This window comes from Dama dama, chromosome 21 (assembly GCF_033118175.1).
Source record: "Dama dama isolate Ldn47 chromosome 21, ASM3311817v1, whole genome shotgun sequence".
NCBI classification, from domain to species: domain Eukaryota; kingdom Metazoa; phylum Chordata; class Mammalia; order Artiodactyla; family Cervidae; genus Dama; species Dama dama.
Genome location: NC_083701.1, coordinates 26,515,395 through 26,535,101, shown reverse-complemented (window position 1 = coordinate 26,535,101; position 19,707 = coordinate 26,515,395). Strand labels below are relative to the sequence as shown.

Genomic DNA, 19,707 nt, shown 5'->3' with positions numbered 1-19,707 from the left:
AGACTCAATACCACTCACCCTCACATCTTACTACGAAACTGTCCAAGGGTGAGGAAACGGTCAAAGCAAATACACGCTCAGCCTAGTAAGCAGCCATCCCAAGACCCGCCTGGCTCCAGAGCCCAGGTCCTGGGGAAAACCTCTCCTGGTGGATGTCTTCTGTTACTTGGACTCATCCCTGGGCAGGTTCCAATAACATCAGAACTCTGTCCTAAGGAGGGGCTTCCCTGGTAGCTCAGATGGTTAAGAATCTGCCTGCAATGCAGGAGACCCATTCTGGGTCAGAAAGATCCCCTGGAGAAGGCAATGACTACCCACTCCGGTACTCTTACCTGGAGAATCGCATGGACTGAGGAGCCTGGTGGGCTATAGTCCATGGGGTCACAAAGAGTTGGACACAACTGAGTAACTAACACTGCACTCTGTCCTGAGGAGAGCTCCAGCAGACCATTTTATAAAGAAGAATGTTGACAAAAAAAAAAAAAAAGAAAGAAATGAAACAGAAAGTACAGCAGAAAGTCCTCCTGAAAGAGCTAAACCCGTTTTTAATGTTGAATAGATTCTAGGTGCGGAGAAAAAAAAAAAAAAGACATCATGCAGTCACAAATTATCACCAAAAGACTAAAGGCTATTGAGTTTTACGGACTGAATTAATAAGGGCTTCCCTGGTGACTCGGTTAGTAAAGAGATCGCCTGCAAGGCAGAAGACCCAGGTTCGATCCCTGGGTCAGGAAGATCCCCTAGAGAAGGAAATGGCAACCACTCCAGTATTCTTTCCTGGAGAATCCCACTGACAGAGGAGCCTGGCGGGCTATAACCCATGGGGTTGCAAAGAGTCAGACACGACTGAGGGACTAAACCACCATCAGAAGTAAGACAGAAGCAAAGTCTAGTGAGCTAATGTGTCGTCGGATCCCAGAGGCTCAGCAAATATCAGCATCAGCCCGCGGCTCTGCCCGGCACTGAGACACAGCAGAAAGGATTGGGCACACCACCCATCACACAACCAGGGCAGAAAGCAGGCCTTTCACTGCCCTTCTACCATGGGATATTCTTCCAAGAGCCAAACAGCAGGGCCGATATTTGGCAGCTTGTGCCAAGTCCTAAGATGCTCGTCTGTTTCATGAGCAGCATTCCCACAACCAGGACGGGGACAGTGTGGGTGGCGGCAGCAGCCAGAGCCCAACTCCCCTAGATTCAAGAGCATCTTCTCTGATGCACCAGGGTGGCTAGAGTCAACCTGGGAGACGGGCAGCCCACTCTCGGTGTAACTGGGTGAGGTCCAGAGGTGGAGAATTAGGCTCAGCAAATTTACGGCCCATGAGGAAAAAACATAAATCTCACCACCCACCCAGACAGGAGAGGCACAACTCCCACGACATTACAACTGTTCCCACAGGAATCAGGGTACACATAAAATTAGTCATCTTATGGAAGTTCAAGGGTGTTGTTTTTCTAAAATTAAAAGAGAGCAAGAGACAGAGAAAGCAGTGTCTTTTTTCTTAATCCTGTACCCTCCAGCTCCCTATTCGACATTGAGAGCTCAGTCACACGGGCATCTATGGGGAGGATAGCTGATGCAAGGACTGGCCTCTCACATGCCTGATGCTCTCACAGTGGCTTTGCATTCAACATCCCACAGGGGCCTTTGGGCAGAAAGCAACTAGCAGGGAGAGCTTTACACATCACATGACAGGTTCTGCATCTGTACAAAACTTCGTACTTTTCAAAAATGTTTTCATAACCACTGAAATCTTTTAACAATAATTTTGGCGCTAGTGGTAAAGAACCCGCCTGCCAATGCAGGAGACTTAAGAGATACCAAGTTCGATCTCTGGGTTGGAAAGAGCCTCTGGAGGAGGAAAAGGCAACCCACTCCAGAATTTCTGCCTAAAGAATCCCCATGGACAGAGGAGCATGGAGAGCTACAGTCCACTGGCGCTGCAGAGAGTCAGACATGACTGAGCGACAGCACACACATGGTCGGTCCGTTTATCAAAGAGAAGACAGTCTTTGAGATCAGCAGGTAAGGGGGTACCTGGCTACACCCCTGGCCCAGAGCTTGGACGTACTGACCAGGAGCAGACAGTGCAGGCCCGTGGGCAGGCAGAGCACATGATGTTCATGAGACGTTCTTATTCCTCACCAACACCGGAAGGGTTCAACAGTCCTTTTGTGACCACATGCTAGAGAAATCTATAACCACTTGAGGCACAGTATCTAAAACACCTAATTCCATCTGTACAACTATTCAGTGTCTTAGGTCAAAACCAAGTCACAGCATGTGAGTAGAAGAAAGAACAAATAAATAGAAGAGCTGCTAGCTTAATTCAGTTTATCTGATGGGGAGACACCTATCAAGGAATTCTGTACTTATTAGTAAAATGAGTTTAATGGTTTATTTTTGTGTGCAAGTAATTTTACATGTTTAAGAGCACACTATAAAATATGTATTAGTTGGTTGAAATATACCACCATTGGGCTTGCTGACTGAATGAACAAAAGTATTTCTCAGGTAAATGCTGCTACTCTCTAGGATCATAACTGAGAAGATAGTATCTGAAAAGCTACAGTTGTTAGAAGAAAGTCACAACATAAATATTAATGAAAGTGTGGTATGCAAAAAAATACACTTTACGTGTTTTTGGTACTTAATATATTTTTCTAAAACAAGAACAGTATGGTTGCTTTCCATTTTAAAATAAAATATCTTCACTCTTAATTGAGAAGTAGCATTTTTAGCTTCCTACTAACTTTAATACTGGGGGTGGGGGGAGTGGAGAGGGGAGCAAGTAATCAGATGAATTCCTAGAAACTGCACGAGAAGCAAATCTCCATGGCTTCTTTGAACTGAAGCTTCAACAGTCAAGTCACACCCGTTGGCCAAGTTCCCTTCTTTATGTACATTCAAAGAATCTTTATATAGCTAAATGCTCTACCAAATCCTTCAAAAGTCATTCAAAGGAAGCACTTCCTCCAAATTCTCTCATTGCACAAGGCCCAAGCACACACAACAGAAAATGCATTGAAGGGAAGGCCACGAATCCTCGAATTTCAGCTCCGTGAACCCTTCCGTATGCAAAAAAGTATTCTTTCCAACCACAAATGTCTTAGCCCTTATTTTCAATATTAACTGACAATATTTGAAGGCTATGAAGACACCTGGAGAGCTCACAGGAAAAACATGTGGAAAAATATATATTTAAGGTAAAATGGAAAGGGGGAAAAAAAGATATAGCTCTAATTAGAAAAGAGGAATATGGCCCGTCTTTTTTTTTTTTCCCATCAGTAAGATATTAAGTAACTCTTTCTGAAATGCTGACACCTTTTTCTGTTTCACTACTGTTCTATTATGCAGGGTTTCCCTGGTGACTCAGCAGTAAAAGAATATGCCTGCAATGCAGGAGATGCAGTTTCGATCCCTGGGTCGGGAAGATCCCCTGGAGAAGGAAGTGACAATCCGTTCCAGTATTCTTGCCTGGAAAATCTCGTGAATACAGGAGCCCGACGGGCTAAATTCCATGAGGTCGCAAAGAGTCAGACATGACAACCAAACCACAACCACTGCCATTGTATGTAACAGCTTCTGGACAGTTCTTTTAGGTTCTCCTGCATAGGCAAGACAGATTCAATCATACATTGTTGCCAAAAGGGCCAGTTTGCCAGGAACGGTCACAAATGTAAGCTAAGCCTCAGAGACTCAAAGGAACGAAGTGGGATGACAGGTCGAGAGAAAGAAGTCGTGGAAGCACACAGGAAAACTGGTTCCACTGAAGACAACCATCCTTTCTTACGTGCTATCTTAGCACAAGTGTGTCAATGATGCGAAGCCAGCTCTCGGCTGCCCGGACACAATGCAGACCAGTAACGGGTCCCTGCTGTCACCAGACACTCAGAGCATGAGTTTGTTACCAGAAATCTTGCGAGTGACCCAGTAGAGAGGGCCAAACGGGAGAGATGTGAGCAGTTCTACAGTAACTGTTTCCTTCCATTTCTGTTTATCCCTTCTGCTCTAGCCCTCTGTAGGAGAATTATTTTCTGTATAAACAAATTCATCAAGTTAACTTATTCAAGGATGGAAATAACCGGTATCACATAACGTTCTGCAAAACAAAATTGCCAGTGCTGTATTCCAGGGCTTACAGCAACCTGCTCCAGCAATTCAACCCCAGCACTGACAGAACCCAAACCTCCCATTACCTTCATCACTGCATATTCAATTTACATAATTATTCTGCTATGCTATTCAGAATTTACATGCAGTTGTGTGCAATCTGCTTATCCTTGCTTGGGGGACGCTTTTTCCCTCCTAGCCTTAAATGAGACCACAACTCGAGTGTCTCTGTTCACCTGACCAGCAGAAACACTGCAGCTCAGCAAAACAATGGGCTGGCTTGTTAATTAAGTCAATGACAATCCCTGTTCGGTTACCATGTTCTCGGACAGCCACGCTCATCAGACCATCAACAACAGGAAAACCTTTCTCAGGCACATCCTCAACCACACTTCATCCTAAGTCGGCAAATGGCCGGTTAAGAAGTCAAGTCACTGGGGCCAGCAAAGGCGCCACGGATGATCTTGGTGGCCCTCCTGGTGGCCGCCCATGTCTCCAGGACATGCCCCCTCCCCACTGGCATTCTCCAGACACACAGAAGGGCTCCCATCGGTTACTGCCACACCACTTGGGGGAGAACAACTGTCACCTATGGCAGCCACTGACAGAGACTACTAGTCACAAGAAGAAGAAAAAAAGGACTAGGCTTTCTTCTTGGGAGAAGATAATCACACACCTTCGTCCTGCCGAAAGCGTGTGGCTCTAGGGCAGGGCTGCCACTCAGTCTCAAGCACGCTGACCGCTCCCCACGCGCGGACACACACGTCAGGCTGGGTGGCCGAGGCCACAGACGAGCATCACTGAAGGGTCTTCTGAGGATAAAGGCAGAGTCTTGTACCTGCACCGAGGAGGTGGGGGAGGGGCTGGGAAAGACTGAATTTGATGCTCCAAGCTCCTAATGGTTGTTCATGGCAACTAGGGATATTTCAACAAGTTTCACTGTTAAAACAGGGTAATTTAGTATCTTCCCCAACTTTGGAGAAGGGAAACAGCAACCCACTCCAATAATCTTGCCTGAAACATCCCATGGACAGAGAAGCCTGGCAGGCTACAGTCCACTGGTCGCAAGAGAGTAGCACACAGACTTAGCAACTAAACAATGTATCCTACACGGCCTAAGGATGTGCTAAAGTCCATTTCTAAAGACAGGGTCAGTCTGAGGTAGACGAGAGCTTCAGAGAATACAGCTGGGAATTGATGACCAGGATCCAAGATACGGTGGGGTTTTTTAAATCAATTTTTACCATTAGGTAATAAATTCAAAACACTAAGATAAAAATTGAAGACATATTATTTTGAGGCTAGTTTTGGTGACATATTTTCTGAATTCCAGAAAACTTCTTGAAACATTTTTTCACATTTCAAGTTTAAAAAAAAAAAATTCTTTTTAGATTTTGCAGAAATAAAAGGCACATGCCTCTTCCTACCAAAAGCACAACACTCAGATTTAAGCAACTGTGTATTTTTAAAACCTTCTTTGTAAATCAGACCGAAATTCTAACAGCATATTCTTGGCTCACATCCCTGTTTTAACACAGTACCTGCAAATAATATGCCCCCAATAAAATATTTCTTAAGTAAATAAAAACAAAACTTATAATGGATTGTGAGTTTAGAAGAGTGTTCCTAAGGAGAAAAAAAATAAAGGCTTTCAATTAAGAGATCACATACCGAGGCATCAAAGAATGCTCCTAAGTAAATGCAAACATTGTTACCTATTAGACCCGATTACTGAATATACAGTTCTTCATATCTACAAGGAAGTGGTCCCAGGATCCCGACAGACAGCAGAACCCGAAGATACTCAAGTCCCTTGTGGAGGGCCAACTGTAACTCAGTTATTTGGGCACCATATAAAGTATTGACAACAAAAGTTTTGTTTTGTTTTTAATTACTATGATTCAAATTTTCAAAACACTACGGAATAATGCACTGGGTTGTTTAGATATTTTCAGCGGGAAGTTGAAAATCCCAGTTTGTCCTTCCGCTTTGCAGCATCTCTCTAACCACAGAAACCACGCCCTCTTTGTGTACCTGCTCTTGATACACAGGATCGCCCACAAGCCCAAGGCTGCCTGGCCTGCAAGCTCGCAAAGCGGGGATCCAGCACATCAATCTCAGGGCTGACTACGCATGCGCACCACACACGTGCACATTCGCATGTAGGGGTTTGTGGGGGTGCGTGTTTTCTACACGAGTTTTACAAACAGGTTTGGGGTAACCAAGTCCGACCATACTTCCATCTGGAAACTATATTTTATAACATGAGCCATATTCTGAAAAATAGATTCAGATGTTTGGAACTGGTTCAGAACAGTTGTAAGAAATGTTCGGTACAAATGAAAAAAATTAGTCTTCAATGTCTTTTCCTCTCAGTTTTTCTTACTGAATAAATATGCCTCCTGGGGGGTCAGAGAGTCGTGGGGAAGTACGGAGGGGAAGGAGGGCGTGTAGGAGGCTTTTTCCCTAGAACCTAAACTACACGGTCTTATCCGAGGTATATCTAATGGGTAACTGCTCTTTGATTTGTCCCACGTCGCCTGCTAGGATCTCCACCCTGCCCCTGGAAGGATCACTCTGCCTGCCAAATGGGGAGAATTAATTCTCCTGTTTCAGCTTCTGGGAAGCAGGACTGAAAAGCCTGGTGAAATATAGTGACTCGCCTGGCTTCTATAATCCTTCTTGCTGGGTTGGGCATTGTCGCTGAAAATGAGGTTGGTGGTCTAAGCTTACAAACAATTATGCTGGTAACCTGGTTCTATTTGTTAAATGCCAGGTTTTCCCAAAAATATAAGACAGTGATTTTTAAATAAGAAACTATTCTTTACCCAGTAACATTTCTAAAAATCTACCACCCGAATTGACAATTCATAATAATGGGAGTCCTAAATTTTAGAATGCATTAACACCTTCACTTGTTAGTTTGGGTGTGACAGAAAGAAGCTTAACAGTGAGGACAAAAATCAGAGTGACCCCCGCCCTTGAGCTGCCCCCCTCCCCCCCATTCCATAGGTTGTAACTGTTTGGTGCTTGCGTCTCTACTGTTGGGTGGCGGGTGTTTCTGCCCGCAGCCTACCTTGACTTTTTGCTGGATTTGGGTTTTGGCGTGGCAGTTTTTACTTTCTTTTCCTTTGGCTCTTTGGGAATCTTAGGGGCTTTCGGGGTCTTGGGTTCCTTGGGCTCTTTTTTCTCCTTGGGTTCTTTCGGTTCCTTGGGATCTTTTTTTGCCTTCGGCCTTTTCTTTTTCTTTTTCTCTTCTTGGGACCCGTCTAGTGAGTTCCTGTTTAGTTCTTGGTTATCAACCCCACCAGGGAAGTCCTCTTTACCAAAGTTTTTACTGGGATCCTCTGCAGCAATGTGGTTGTTCTTCTTTTTCTTCTTCTTTTGCTGTGGCTGCTGTTCCATCGACGGCAGGTAATCATCACTCTTCACTAGCTGAGCGTTCGGTCCACTAACCTGAGTCATATCCGGCACTGGTTTCTCTAGAAAGGGCTCCGATGGAGAATGCTAAGAGACACAAATAGGAATTGAAATTAGTTTATCATTCTTCGTAGTTTATAAAGGAACTGAAAGTTAGTCCTGATAGTTCTCAAACTTACTCTACACTCAAGGTAGCAAACATAACCCACTCTACAGTTGTGAAACTTATCATTCTGTCTCATCCCAAAAAAACAGATTTCTTCAACAAGAAGGCTTTTAAATAAGAATAGAGTTAAAGAGAGCAACTTAGTAATACAGTTTAAAAAAAAAAAAAATTCTGTTCAGGAGAAAGAAAATTTCTCAATTTAAAGACACTTTCCATGTTCTTAACACCTGTGTAGGAACTGATGAAGGATGAGACAGCAGCAAAAGCTAAGCCACAAAGAAGGAATTCAAGTGGAATTTTCCCCCTGCAGGAACGGGAACTCTAATTAAAGATGGATAATCAAGTCACTTTTAAAAACAACAGGTAAACTGAACACTGTAAGAATCAGATACTGTGAAAGTCTGAAGTCCAAGTATAAACACACAAATCTTATACAATACAAGTCATTTTTAATTTAAATGACATTCAAATGTCAATTTAAAAGCACATATGCCAGCTTATATGTGGATAGGGCTTCCCTCATAGTTCAGTTGGTAAAGAATCTGCCCGCAACGCAGGAGACCTGGGTTCAATTCCTGGTTTGGGAAGATCTCCTGGAGAAGGAAATGGCAACCCACTCCAGTATTCTTGCTTGGAGAAACCCATGGACAGAGGAGCCCGGCAGGCTACAGTCTATAGGGTCACAAGAGTTGCACAGGACTGAGCAACTCAGCACACATGTACCAGCTAAATGACTTTAGGGTGGTTAGATTTCTGGGACTGATAGGCAAGGCAGATGAAGTTTTTATTAAGTTATTAAAGTTTTACATTTCCAAATCTCACACAAAGGAAGGGAGGGAAGAAGGGACCGGGGCGGGGGCGGAGGGGGGTGGGCAGTGGCTAGGAGAGAGAGAAAGAGATCCCCCCAAACAGTCAATCTGACATGACTTGCAGGAGATTTTTGACATCCACTAGGACCGTATCCAGAGATGGTCTTAAATACAGTGGAGAATACCAACACCTGGGACAGGAAGCTGACAACAGGGGTAGAGGACAACCTGTCTCCACTGTAAACTATGACATCTAACGCGCCTTTACATTTCAATGCAATCCTTGAAAATGTTACATCTGCAAGCTTCATTCATTTTCTGCCTTTTTCATATGCTTCTCCAGACACTGGATACTAACTATAATATAAAGAGCAACAGTAGTAACAGCCACAAGTGTGCACGCAAAACTCCTACCACATGTTGGGCCTGTGCTAGGTAAGCACTTTAGCCCGGGACGCCGTTCGATCCCTGCGCCAGCCTGGAGAGCTCTCTGTGGACACAGACGCATTCGTGTGATGCATGTGCCCAAGAGCGACAGAGGCAAGTGACAGAACTGGGGCCCATGCCCACCCACACAATCCCCAAGAGATGAGCCGCCGGAAAGGCCAGGTCTGCAGAGGATGTGAGAGGAGCTCAGACTGCAATTCAGATTCCAATACAACCAAAATGTGATCATTTACCCCTGTTTTTCAGAAAAGAAGTAGAATTTGAGGAGGCCAGGTGGCTACCTGAGGCCACAAGGGTGGGGGGCCTGAGGCATCATCTGAATCTAGGTTTCCTACTAAATCCAGTGCTCTTTCTGCCTGGCTCCTCAAAGCTCACCCTGAGGCATCATCCTCATAGGAAAGGTACTGCAAGCTTCACTTTCTTTCCGGTGTTCAGCGACCCTCCAAAAATTCAAAGAAAAGAAACCACTGCCAGGAAAGACACAGGTTGTTCTGTTCCCACTAAAAGCTACTACAGTTACTGGAGGATCCTACATTCAGTTCTGCAGCTGTGCTGGTCTAAGAGAAAGAGCCAGAGTTGTGAGATGACAGAGAACATTCCCGAAACTTGCCATGAGGTGTATTATCTGGGGGGAATCATGTCACTTTTTCTTCACTGGCAAAAGGAAACGTTTATTCCAAAGTCTCTTCCAACACCCTATGATACTAGAAAATCTTCAAATACATATTGCCGTTTCTCGGTCAGAGCTGAGAGGGGAAGACCCTGAAGGAGAGAGGGGAAGACCCAGAAGGAGAGTGGGGAAACCCTGAAGGAGAGAGGGGAAGACCCTGAAGGACGCACAGGAGGAGAATGGAGCTGGGGCAGAAGAGTGGGGATGCACGCAGCTGCAGGGCACGCCCAGTGGTGACAAAATGAGCACTTCCTGGGAAACATCACCCACCTGCCCTAACAAACAAGCGCTTTCAGCAAACACCAACTGAGGACCTAACCAGACTGTCAACGGCTGACATTTGCAGCAACATGGATGAACCTTGAGATCGTCATACTGAGTGAAGTCAGTCAGACAGAGGAGGAATAGTGTATGACATCCCTTATATGCAGGATCCAAAAAGAAATTATACAAATGAACTTATTTACAAAACACAAAAGAGACTCACAGTCTTAAAGAATAAACTTATGGTTGATGGGGAGAAGGAATAGTTAGGGAGTTTGGGGTGAACATGTACACACTGTTATATTTAAAATGGTTAACCAACAAGGACTTACTATATAGCGCAGAGAACTCTGCTCAAAGCTATATGGCAGCCTGGATGGGACAGGAGTTTGGGAGAGAATGGATACAGGGGTATATATGGCTGAGACCCTTTGTTATTCACCTGAAACTCACAACATTATCACCTATACCCCAATACAAAATTAAAAGTTTTTTTTTTTAATTTTATTATCTGAGAATTAATGGGATCTGATTCAACAGTTTTACTATATCTAAGTTGCTGGAGTAGAACTAATTGTTAAATATTATTTCCTCGTGTAAGTACAATGGAAAAAGCCAGATCTTTTCATAAGACACATGGAAATCAAACTTATTTGGGACAAGCTATTTGTCAGGAAATGGAAGAGAAGGCATTTCCTGGAAGGGGAAGGAAAGAGGAAAGTCTCTGAGTAAACAATGCTTACAGCTTAGAATGGTGAATTAATTCCAGGTATGTGTACCTTTCTCTAATCTGCATGGTATTAACTCGGGTAACCAGATGCCAGCTTCAGATGAGAGATACCTGTTCCATGGATGAGTCAGAAAAAGCATATAACACATACTACCAGAAGTCAGAAAATTCATCTGTACTTTAGCATACAAATCATTTTGGATGCTCCTTTCAGTAACAAATGAAGCCATAAATTAGTATCCCTTAAAAATTTAATCTTCTGTAAGAAGGGGTGGCGGGGGCGGGGACGTAAAGACCAAATACAAAAAGATATGAAGGCTGTTTGATAGGCAGCAGGATTCTGTTTGAACACTGCTTGAAGTCGGGTGGGAAAGGTGCTCGGAAATATTACAGTGTTTACCAGACCCACATCTCCTTAAATCTTTTAGAGAAAAGCTGTTTTTGTAAACATTTAACAAAGAACAGATGGCCTGCCTTAATCATGCAGGGGAAAAAACCTGGAGCTCAGAGTAATACCCTGACAAAGTCTCCCAGGTCCAGCCCCCTCACCGCCCCCGCCCCAAATGCATGATACAGTCTTCTCTAATGCTATTTAATTTTACAGCAGACATTTTCCCATCATTTCCCACTGCCTGACAAGTAATCAATGCCATTAACATCTGATATCACCATATAGGGCATTCCTAAAACCTCTCATTTATTAGGGCAAATGCAGAGAATGTTAGACACCAAAGGTATTTTGAAATACATCCTTTAGGACTTCCTGCTTGACGCATTTTCTGTCATAGTTCCATGTGCCTGTTGGAGAATTATGGAACTTATAAGGACTGTGCCAGGCACTTTCAGAACTGAAAGAGAGTGACTGATATTTAAACAATAAATAAATAAATAAAAATCATCCAAGGTGTGTGCTATCCAAAAAAATTACCATAAACTAAAGATGATCATTTTTATGCTTAACTCTATGTTAAGGATAGAGTTTCATAAACATATAAATTAGGCAAACACATAAACAAGTTTCCTCATGTAAAGCAGAGCGGACAGTTTGTAAATTTAACCAAAGGAGAGATGGTGTGAGGGAGGCAAGGCCAACCCCTCTGTTCCCTTTAAGCTAAGGTGACCCCCAAAGGTCAGGAACCTTCAACAGAACATTAAAAAAATGCATAAGGGACTTCCCTGTCAGTCCAGTGGTTAAGATCCTGAACTTCCCTGCAGGGAGCATGGGTTCAATCCCTGGTCAGGAAACTAAGATCCCACATGCCACTCAGTGTAGGCAAAAAAAAAAAAAAAAAAAAAAAAACCCAAGATGACACTTTACATCCATCTCCACTGTGTTTTCCCTCCAACAGCATTTTCTGACTTCAAAGGCTATCTTATGTAACCATGTTTTTTCTTAATTATAGTCTTGAAGCCTCGACTTGCTCTCAAGGTCGGTGACCATGAGTTAGTAAATAGAGTGCAGTGTTTCCAATACGGATGATCCCTGCAAACCAACACCGTGCTGTAATACCGGACGTCTGTGGACAAACATGCTACTCAGCGAGTGACACAATACATCTAAAATCAAAATGCTACTTTATAATAAAGAAAAGATACTACCAACTAGACGAGAGGACACAGCACTTCTGGGGGAAACATCCCGCCCCACAAAGTAGGCTGAAGGGAGGCAGGCACTTGGGCGCTCAGAGAAACTGAGATCCAGGGGGAGAAGTGGCAGGAAAATTGAGCCCCACGTGACAACAGGTGCAGGCTCAAAACAGTCCACTCTGACTGCAATGGCTTGTAAAAACACAAATATTAAGAAGCCATTTAAGACTGAAAAGTGCAGGGACCTGCCCGGCAGTCCGGTCGGTAGGACTCTGCACTCCCACTGCAGGGGCACAGGTTCGACCCCTGGTCGGGAAACTGGGGTCCTGCAAGACACATGGAGTGGCCAAGGGAGAGGGGGAGAAAAGAACGAACTGAAAAGTACAATGTGGTTATTGGAGACTTTTTAAATGGCTTTGGAGACATGTTCCCATCACTGGTTTTCTTCACTTCTACTTTTCCAGTATTCCACAGGCTCTCAGTCCCTCTAGACTCTTAAAAACGAATTCTGGTATGAACACTACAGCTCAATCTCCAGTCTAAATGTACCAGGATTCAAGAGAGCATTTAGCAAAGGTTTCGTAAATTCCACTGAGATTTAAACATCTTTCTCTGGTCAATGACATTGACAGAAAGACCATCTCAGTAATACCTGGTGCTCAGTTCACTTATTCAACCAACAAACATTTGAGGATGTAACAGGGAACCAGGGAGCCTGGTGCCTGCTGAGGGAGAGCAGAGCACGTCACCCAGCAGACACCAAGGAAAAAACACGGTTCAGGGAGGCAAACGCTGGCCAGGGGTTCCTTCCTCAATGGACCAGCCAGAGCAACAAACCACGTCTAGGATGTGGTGGACTAAAGGCACAAAAATGCCTCACAGGGAGCTTTCAAAACTTTCCCAAGTTTTCAAAACTGTTGGAGAGGAGATCAAGATGAACAGGTTTTAGTCTGAATGTTCAACTGATATAATTTTTAGCTTTCATCCTTTGATATGAAATTACAAGAACAGGAACAATCTTAAGAATCAAGGATCGGAATATTTTCTGCTGGACCAAATTTGGTATCAAGAGTCAGGGACTCAAGCTCAAGCCTTTCCTATACCAGTTAGTTTTATTAAGCTCATTTAAAAAGACCATTTCTAGGGAAAAAATATCAAATGATCACTTTTATGAACACAGACACAAAAATGAACAGCATCATACTTGTTGGTCATATGACTTGAGAAGGCAAAAAGTATAAAAAAATTTTTTTCTAAGTTTAGGATTTTAAAAAGTGTTCTAAGAAAAAAAGACTCAAGTCATGGGAGTTTTGAGAATTCTGGGTTAAACAAAGTTAAGCATTTTTCTTTATTGCAAAACTCTTCAAACCCTTACCACACTCTGAAGAGGGACAGGACACAGTGCCATGCAGATATTTAACCATGGCATTCTTTGTCCAAGAATATCTTGAATAAAAATGTTCTTTAAAATGTACTCTGGATTTAAGCAGCTAAAGCACAGCAAATCCATCATCTCTGAGGGAGGAATGTAAGAGAGAAAGAGGGCTTGTCCTAAAACAGTGGTTACCAAATATTTTAAAAGATAGTATATGACTCTATAATTAAATACAATTTTATATAAAAGCACTGAAAACAGCTTACTCAATTATGGCCATATGTAGGAATAAAACAGGGACATTAGTATAATCATATAATCAAGTGACTTGTACAATTTCCATTATAATATATATATGCAGTGAAGATAAGTTAAATAAAATTAATTTTAAAATATAATAACTTATCTTAATGTGTCCCTCAGAATCATTAATTTTAGACTTGAAAAAAAAGTTTAGTTACTGTGAAGTAGCTCATTTAAAAATCATCTGAAGGCATTTTGACAGCATCTACACTGTAAGTGCATTTTGAATGACAAGAGTCCAAAACAATGAAAATACTGAACCAACTGGTGGCGTGAAATTCAGTGTTAAGTAACTCCCCATCGCACGGTGAATCCTGGCTGCCTTGCAGTGCTCAGGGTGAGACTACATCACAGGGAGGGGCCCCGGCCTCTGACGTGTGCATGGCGTTTCCACGGTCAACTGGACCTCAGCAGCCCCGCGGAGAGACTCTAGCCATGCTAGCCCCCTTCCTAAGCGTCTGAGAAGTTCTGAGTGGCGTGGACTCCCTCCCAGTGGAGGAGGACAGGGTGTCCGGCCATGGTTCCTCACTGCCGCCGCCCTCTCTCTGTGTCCATGCAACCAGACTCTGTCACGCTGGGCTGGGTGCCGCCCTGCAGCTGAGGGAGGTGCCGGCCAGTGGGTGCGGCTCTGTGGCCACCATGCCAGTTGGGTAACAGGTCAATTCTACTGCTTAGAAAAAGCACCAGACCAAGTAATCGCCTTACATTTAAAAAGCATACAGTGAGATGACATGTTTGCCCCAGCCAAATCACGCACACGCGCACACATGCACACTGAGCGCACAGAGTTAAAGTGATGTTAAAGTTTTGAACTGTTTGTTTTGTTTTGATGTTTCTCCATCGCTTCACAAGTGCCTGGGAAAATGAGCTTAATTGTTTAGACAAGACTTGAATGTTGTGTTAACGTGTCAGTTCTCCAAAGAGCCTATGCGGTCATCAGACCACACCCCTAACCTTGAGAATCTCCTTCCCCAAAGTACTTGTAATAGAAGGGAAACGCAAGGGGGTTGAGAAGAGCCTCACTCCTCTGGGCAGGGGAGAAACAGAAACCAGCACGAACACAACCCAATTCGAAGCCGTTGAGTGACTTCCTGGGCCGCCTGGACGGCACACAAGGGGACAGTCCCTGCAGGCAGCAGGCCCGCCCACCCACCCACCCAGCCGTAAGGATGACACCCACTCTCCTCCTACAGCTGCCGCACCATCCCCCCACCGAAAAGAAACAGGGTCTGCAACTGTGGCATCTCAGTGCCTCTGACTTCCAGTAAGCAACCCAAACTCTGACCCCATTAGAGGAATCTGAGACAGGGCCAAACCTTCACCCTCTTGCTCTGAAGGTCTTGCTTCCTAAAAGCAGTAAATCCTCAAGTGTTATCTGGTACTGGACATTACTTCCTAGAAGTAAAAACAGGAAAGAGAACGAATATGTTCGGGGTCCTTTACAAGGTCAACTGTACTGTCTCTCCTTTCCCTCCTGTTTCTTCCTTCACCACCTTGCACGGGGCACCCTGCCCTTAACAGGCTCCACTCCACAATCACCAGAGAATAAGAATCTGTAGAACTAATCCTGGTTACAGGGGCGTTCCTCTTCCTTATTTTCAGTTATCTCTAAGGTCCCTACTGTTCTCAAAAGGCTGTCTGGATGCTTCAATTTGGCAGCAGACGCCCAGAGCTGAAGCCACCGAGCTTACTAGGGATCAAGCTCAGCAAAACACAAGACAACAGTGCTTCCGGGCTGGTCGACATGTTTTGCATAAATAGATCCTATTCAAGCCACTAAGGACAAAGACCAAATTTACATACCAAAAATAGTTTAGTTCAATTCAATCATTTTTTTTTTTTAACTGTACACTTCCATTATTGTTGTTTTTTTGTTTTTTTTTTTTTTTGCTATCACTGGTGTACCTAAAGTTAGTTGATCCTTGAGTTAGAAAGGGGGAATGTATGGAGCTTGGCCCTGGAAGAGCAATTCATTCCACATTTGCACTTAAGACTTCTATTAGCCTAAAAAGGTCAGTGTTAAAGGTAACTTACAATGCTGCTCCTATGAACTTAAAAAGTCAAACCTCAATAGACTGAAAGGAAAGGGTGTCTTTACCTAACACAGAACAATCCCAGGGGTTTGTGTAGAAATGGGAATAGAACAGTCTTTAAGGGGGGGGGAAATCTATTTGTAAGAGCCCAGTAATAAAGCTAATTTACACCCAGTAAGTCCTCCAGGACTGACAGCTTATGAGTCTAGCAAAAGATCTAGTTGGCAATAAATGCTTAATGATAGACTACTTTGGTTCTATTAAAAAAAAAAAAAAAAAAAAATCTTTCACATCTTGTAGGAGGCAGAATTCTAAGGTGACCCAACAATCTCCACCTGCTGGCCGCGAGGGGGACCCGTGGCCGCTGGCCAGCAGATGTGGCCAAGCTGAGAGGGGCTCACAGGTATAATTAGAAACCCCAAATCAGTTGGCTTTGAGTTACTCAAAGGGGAGATGACTGTGGTGGGCCTGACTTAATCAGGGAGCTTGTGAAGGCGGTGTGGGTCCCCCCTTGAGGGCCAGACACTCCTTGCTGCCAGCTGGGAGGAACCCACCATGGTCAGGAGCCAAGGGCAGCCTCCAGGGGTCACGGGCAACCCCGGGCTGAGGCCCCGAGTCACACAGCTACCCGAAGTGAATTCGGCCCACAACCCCAGTGGACCCAGAAGTCAATCCCTGCCCAGCCAAGACTCCAGATGTAAACACAGTCCCGACTCCTGATGAGGAGGCCCCAAGCATAGGAGACAGCTGAGCTGGGCTCAGATCCGAACTCACAGCAATAGGGCATAAGAACACAGCATTGTCTGAGGCCACGAAATCTGTGGCGATTTGTTATGCAGCAACAATGCATACCTTAAAATCCCCAGCCACCCGCATCTTCATTTTTTTTCAGTCTTTCCCCCTCCCCATCCTGGATCCACCTTGCATGGAGACATCCCCCCATCCACAAGAGGACAGAGAACACAACAGGACTTGTTCATCGCTTCGTGATGCTGCTCTGCTGACAGAGACACTGAGCCCTCCTGTGCCAAGCACCACTCCGGCCTCACGATCACCTGGGGAAATTATCTCCTTTTGATAAACGGGAAGACTGAGGCACACAAAGAGGTGATATATTTGCCCAAAGTCACAAAAAGCTAGTTACAAGAGTGAAGATTCAAGCCAGGTCACCTCCCTGCGGAGCCCACGTCTTAGCTACTACACCTAATAGCTAAGGTGTAGCTATTAGCTACTACACCTAATAGCTACATCTAATCACTGCAGCTCACCCATTCCTGTGAAAGTCGCTCAGTCGTATCTGACTCTCTGTGACCCCGCAGACTATATGCCACCAGGCTCCTGGGTGGAGTGGGCAGCCATTCCCTTCTCCAGTGATCTTCCTGACCCAGGGGTCGAACCTGGGCCTCCTACACTGCAGGCAGGCACTCTACCCTCTGAGCCACCAGGGAAGCCCATTCCTGCTGACAGGTCCTCAGAGAGGAGGAAGGCGTAATGACACAGACAGCCGTGTGGGAGGTACCAGCTGGACAGAGGTGGGATCCACTCCGATAGGAAGAACCCAGATGAAATGAAGAGTGTGGCTGCTACAGGCAGGCTAGAGTCTGACACTCTGAGATAGTTCAGCAGCACTGAAACCACCACAGGGAGATTTTTTTTTTTTTTTTTTTTAATCGCTTTGCTCAAATTTTAAAAAAGAAGGGAGAAAAAGAAAAGAAACTGCATTACAAGCAATATGAAAGGTTCCTGATGTGTATTTTAACAGAAAGTTTACTGCACCTTAGAAACAGTCGGTTTAACACTTAAAGGGGACTGTGTCCCCATGACTCCTTCCAGCTGGAATTACACATGAAACAGAAGATACCAAAGCAATTAAGTATTTTATAAACACTGCTGAGGGGTCAAAAAGAGGGAGGTTCATTCACTGACTAATAACGCAGTAATAAACAAACAGCAATGTTATGCAACTGAGAAAATTATTATAATTGAATCTACACAGCTGGGCAAGAAGAGAAGGCTGGTTATGTATATCAGCTCACAAATGCTTTGTGTGGGTAGGTTTTAGTTTTAGAGCTGGTTCAGAATGGAGACCCTTCTACAGTCAAGATTTTTTTTTTTTCTCTCAACCGAACATGATTCCACAATTACAACTGCAGGAGGGAAAAGAACTCAGTGAATTGCCCACCAATTATTTGCTCCCATTTGTATTACAGAGGGGTCCCTGTGTACAGAATGGGCAGGAGGTGAAGCTTTCTCGTGATGTGCTCATTTCAGATCTCTTCCAGAGACATTTTACCTTGTTTGTGCATGGCTGTATGAATAATGAATGACTGGGACTGGGGGCCACATTGGAGGGAAAGCAGCAGAACAAAGTCGCTTCTCACATTTTAACATTTGGCTCCCACTGTGTTCTTGGAGCTCCCTTTCCACCTTGCTATCTGCCCCTTTGCAGAAGACAGGCAGAGAAAAACCGCCAATTACTGTACTTAAGTGTACACAGGTGTGTCTAACAGGATCGGAAGAGCGACTGGTACATTTCCCTTGAATTGTTGAAGTTTTAGCATCAGAATCAGAAAAGCATCATTATTCTCCAGGGTTCAAGAATGAGCTGGGTAAAAATCCACCGTCCTTCCATCAGTTAAATGCATCTAAAACACAAACCAAAGCAAAAACAAGCTACTTTTCTGAGGATATTTCTAACTAGGTGTTACCCTTTATTACTACATGAATTCTTTTCTTAATTAAGTGACTCCATCTCAACAAATCTGTGATCTATGTCAGGTTCCCATCTGCCTAAAACCTAACTCGCCTGAAACTCGGAAGGATGATTAGCTAACCACCAGGGCAGAGGTACCAATGTATTTTCGACAGGCACACATTTTACATCGATGATATCTATTTTTATGAGATAAAAGTACTAAAGCTTTAATGGTGGCAATTAAAACAGCCAAGAGTTTGAGCAGCTCGATGGCTGAGTCACAGACCTTTTACCTATAATGGGATCCATTATATCCCTGAGCTCAGTTTGAGGGAGTAAAAGAGGAACGGATTTTTAAATATGGTGATAAAACAGCAGTACCCTCTGAACTAAACAGCTTTAGTTTAAACCGCCACATGACCTACCCCGTGCCTAATGTCAACATCCAGTTGAGCAGCCTTCTTCAAAGTTCTCAGATACTTCTGTCTGTTTGAAATTATTTGAACAATTTGAAGACACTACAAAGATGCTGTTACATCATGATGGACATCTGAGTGTATCTGTTTCTATTTTGACTTATTTGTATTTAAAAGTGTCACTTTTTTGAAAATGCTTAACTTCAGATGACTTATGACAAAATATCACATGTGTCTAAAATAATAAATATTTATATTGATATTCCCTTTTAAAATGTAATTTAGGGGTATGAATAAGAATGTAATTATTCACAAGATGGTATAAAGTTTGAGCAGTATTTATGGATGAACATCAGCAAACAAAGGAGTGGGGTGTTTTTCATGGCAGTTTGACATTGCTATTTGATAGTATTAGGATCATAAGCTCTGTACTTGCAAACATGTAATAATCACCCAATGTCCAGTCCAACACTAACCACTTCTCTAATTCAGGAACCCTAAAGATTTTCTCTTTTGCTTCTATTATAGCACATTCAGAAACAGAAATAGAAATTATCTTGGGAACAATCTCACTCACAAGTGTTTGTATCTGTTACTATCTTGATCCCTAGAGAGAGCAGGCAAACAGGAAGCAACATGCAGAAAGGATTTATTCCTGACGAGGAAGGACCCAGCTAA

At 43.8% G+C, this 19,707-nt stretch overlaps 1 protein-coding gene across 3 annotated transcripts in view; it reads right to left on the bottom strand.

The window, feature by feature from the left end:
* The window catches only part of CHD7 (chromodomain helicase DNA binding protein 7), a 187,061-nt gene that overhangs the window by 78,027 nt on the left and 89,327 nt on the right, over positions 1 to 19,707 (bottom strand). For all 3 annotated transcript variants that reach the window (XM_061123365.1, XM_061123367.1, XM_061123368.1), the window contains exon 3: positions 7,191 to 7,621. In XM_061123365.1, coding sequence (XP_060979348.1) covers positions 7,191 to 7,621 — 431 coding nt within the window. The remainder of the gene's footprint in view (positions 1 to 7,190; positions 7,622 to 19,707) is intronic.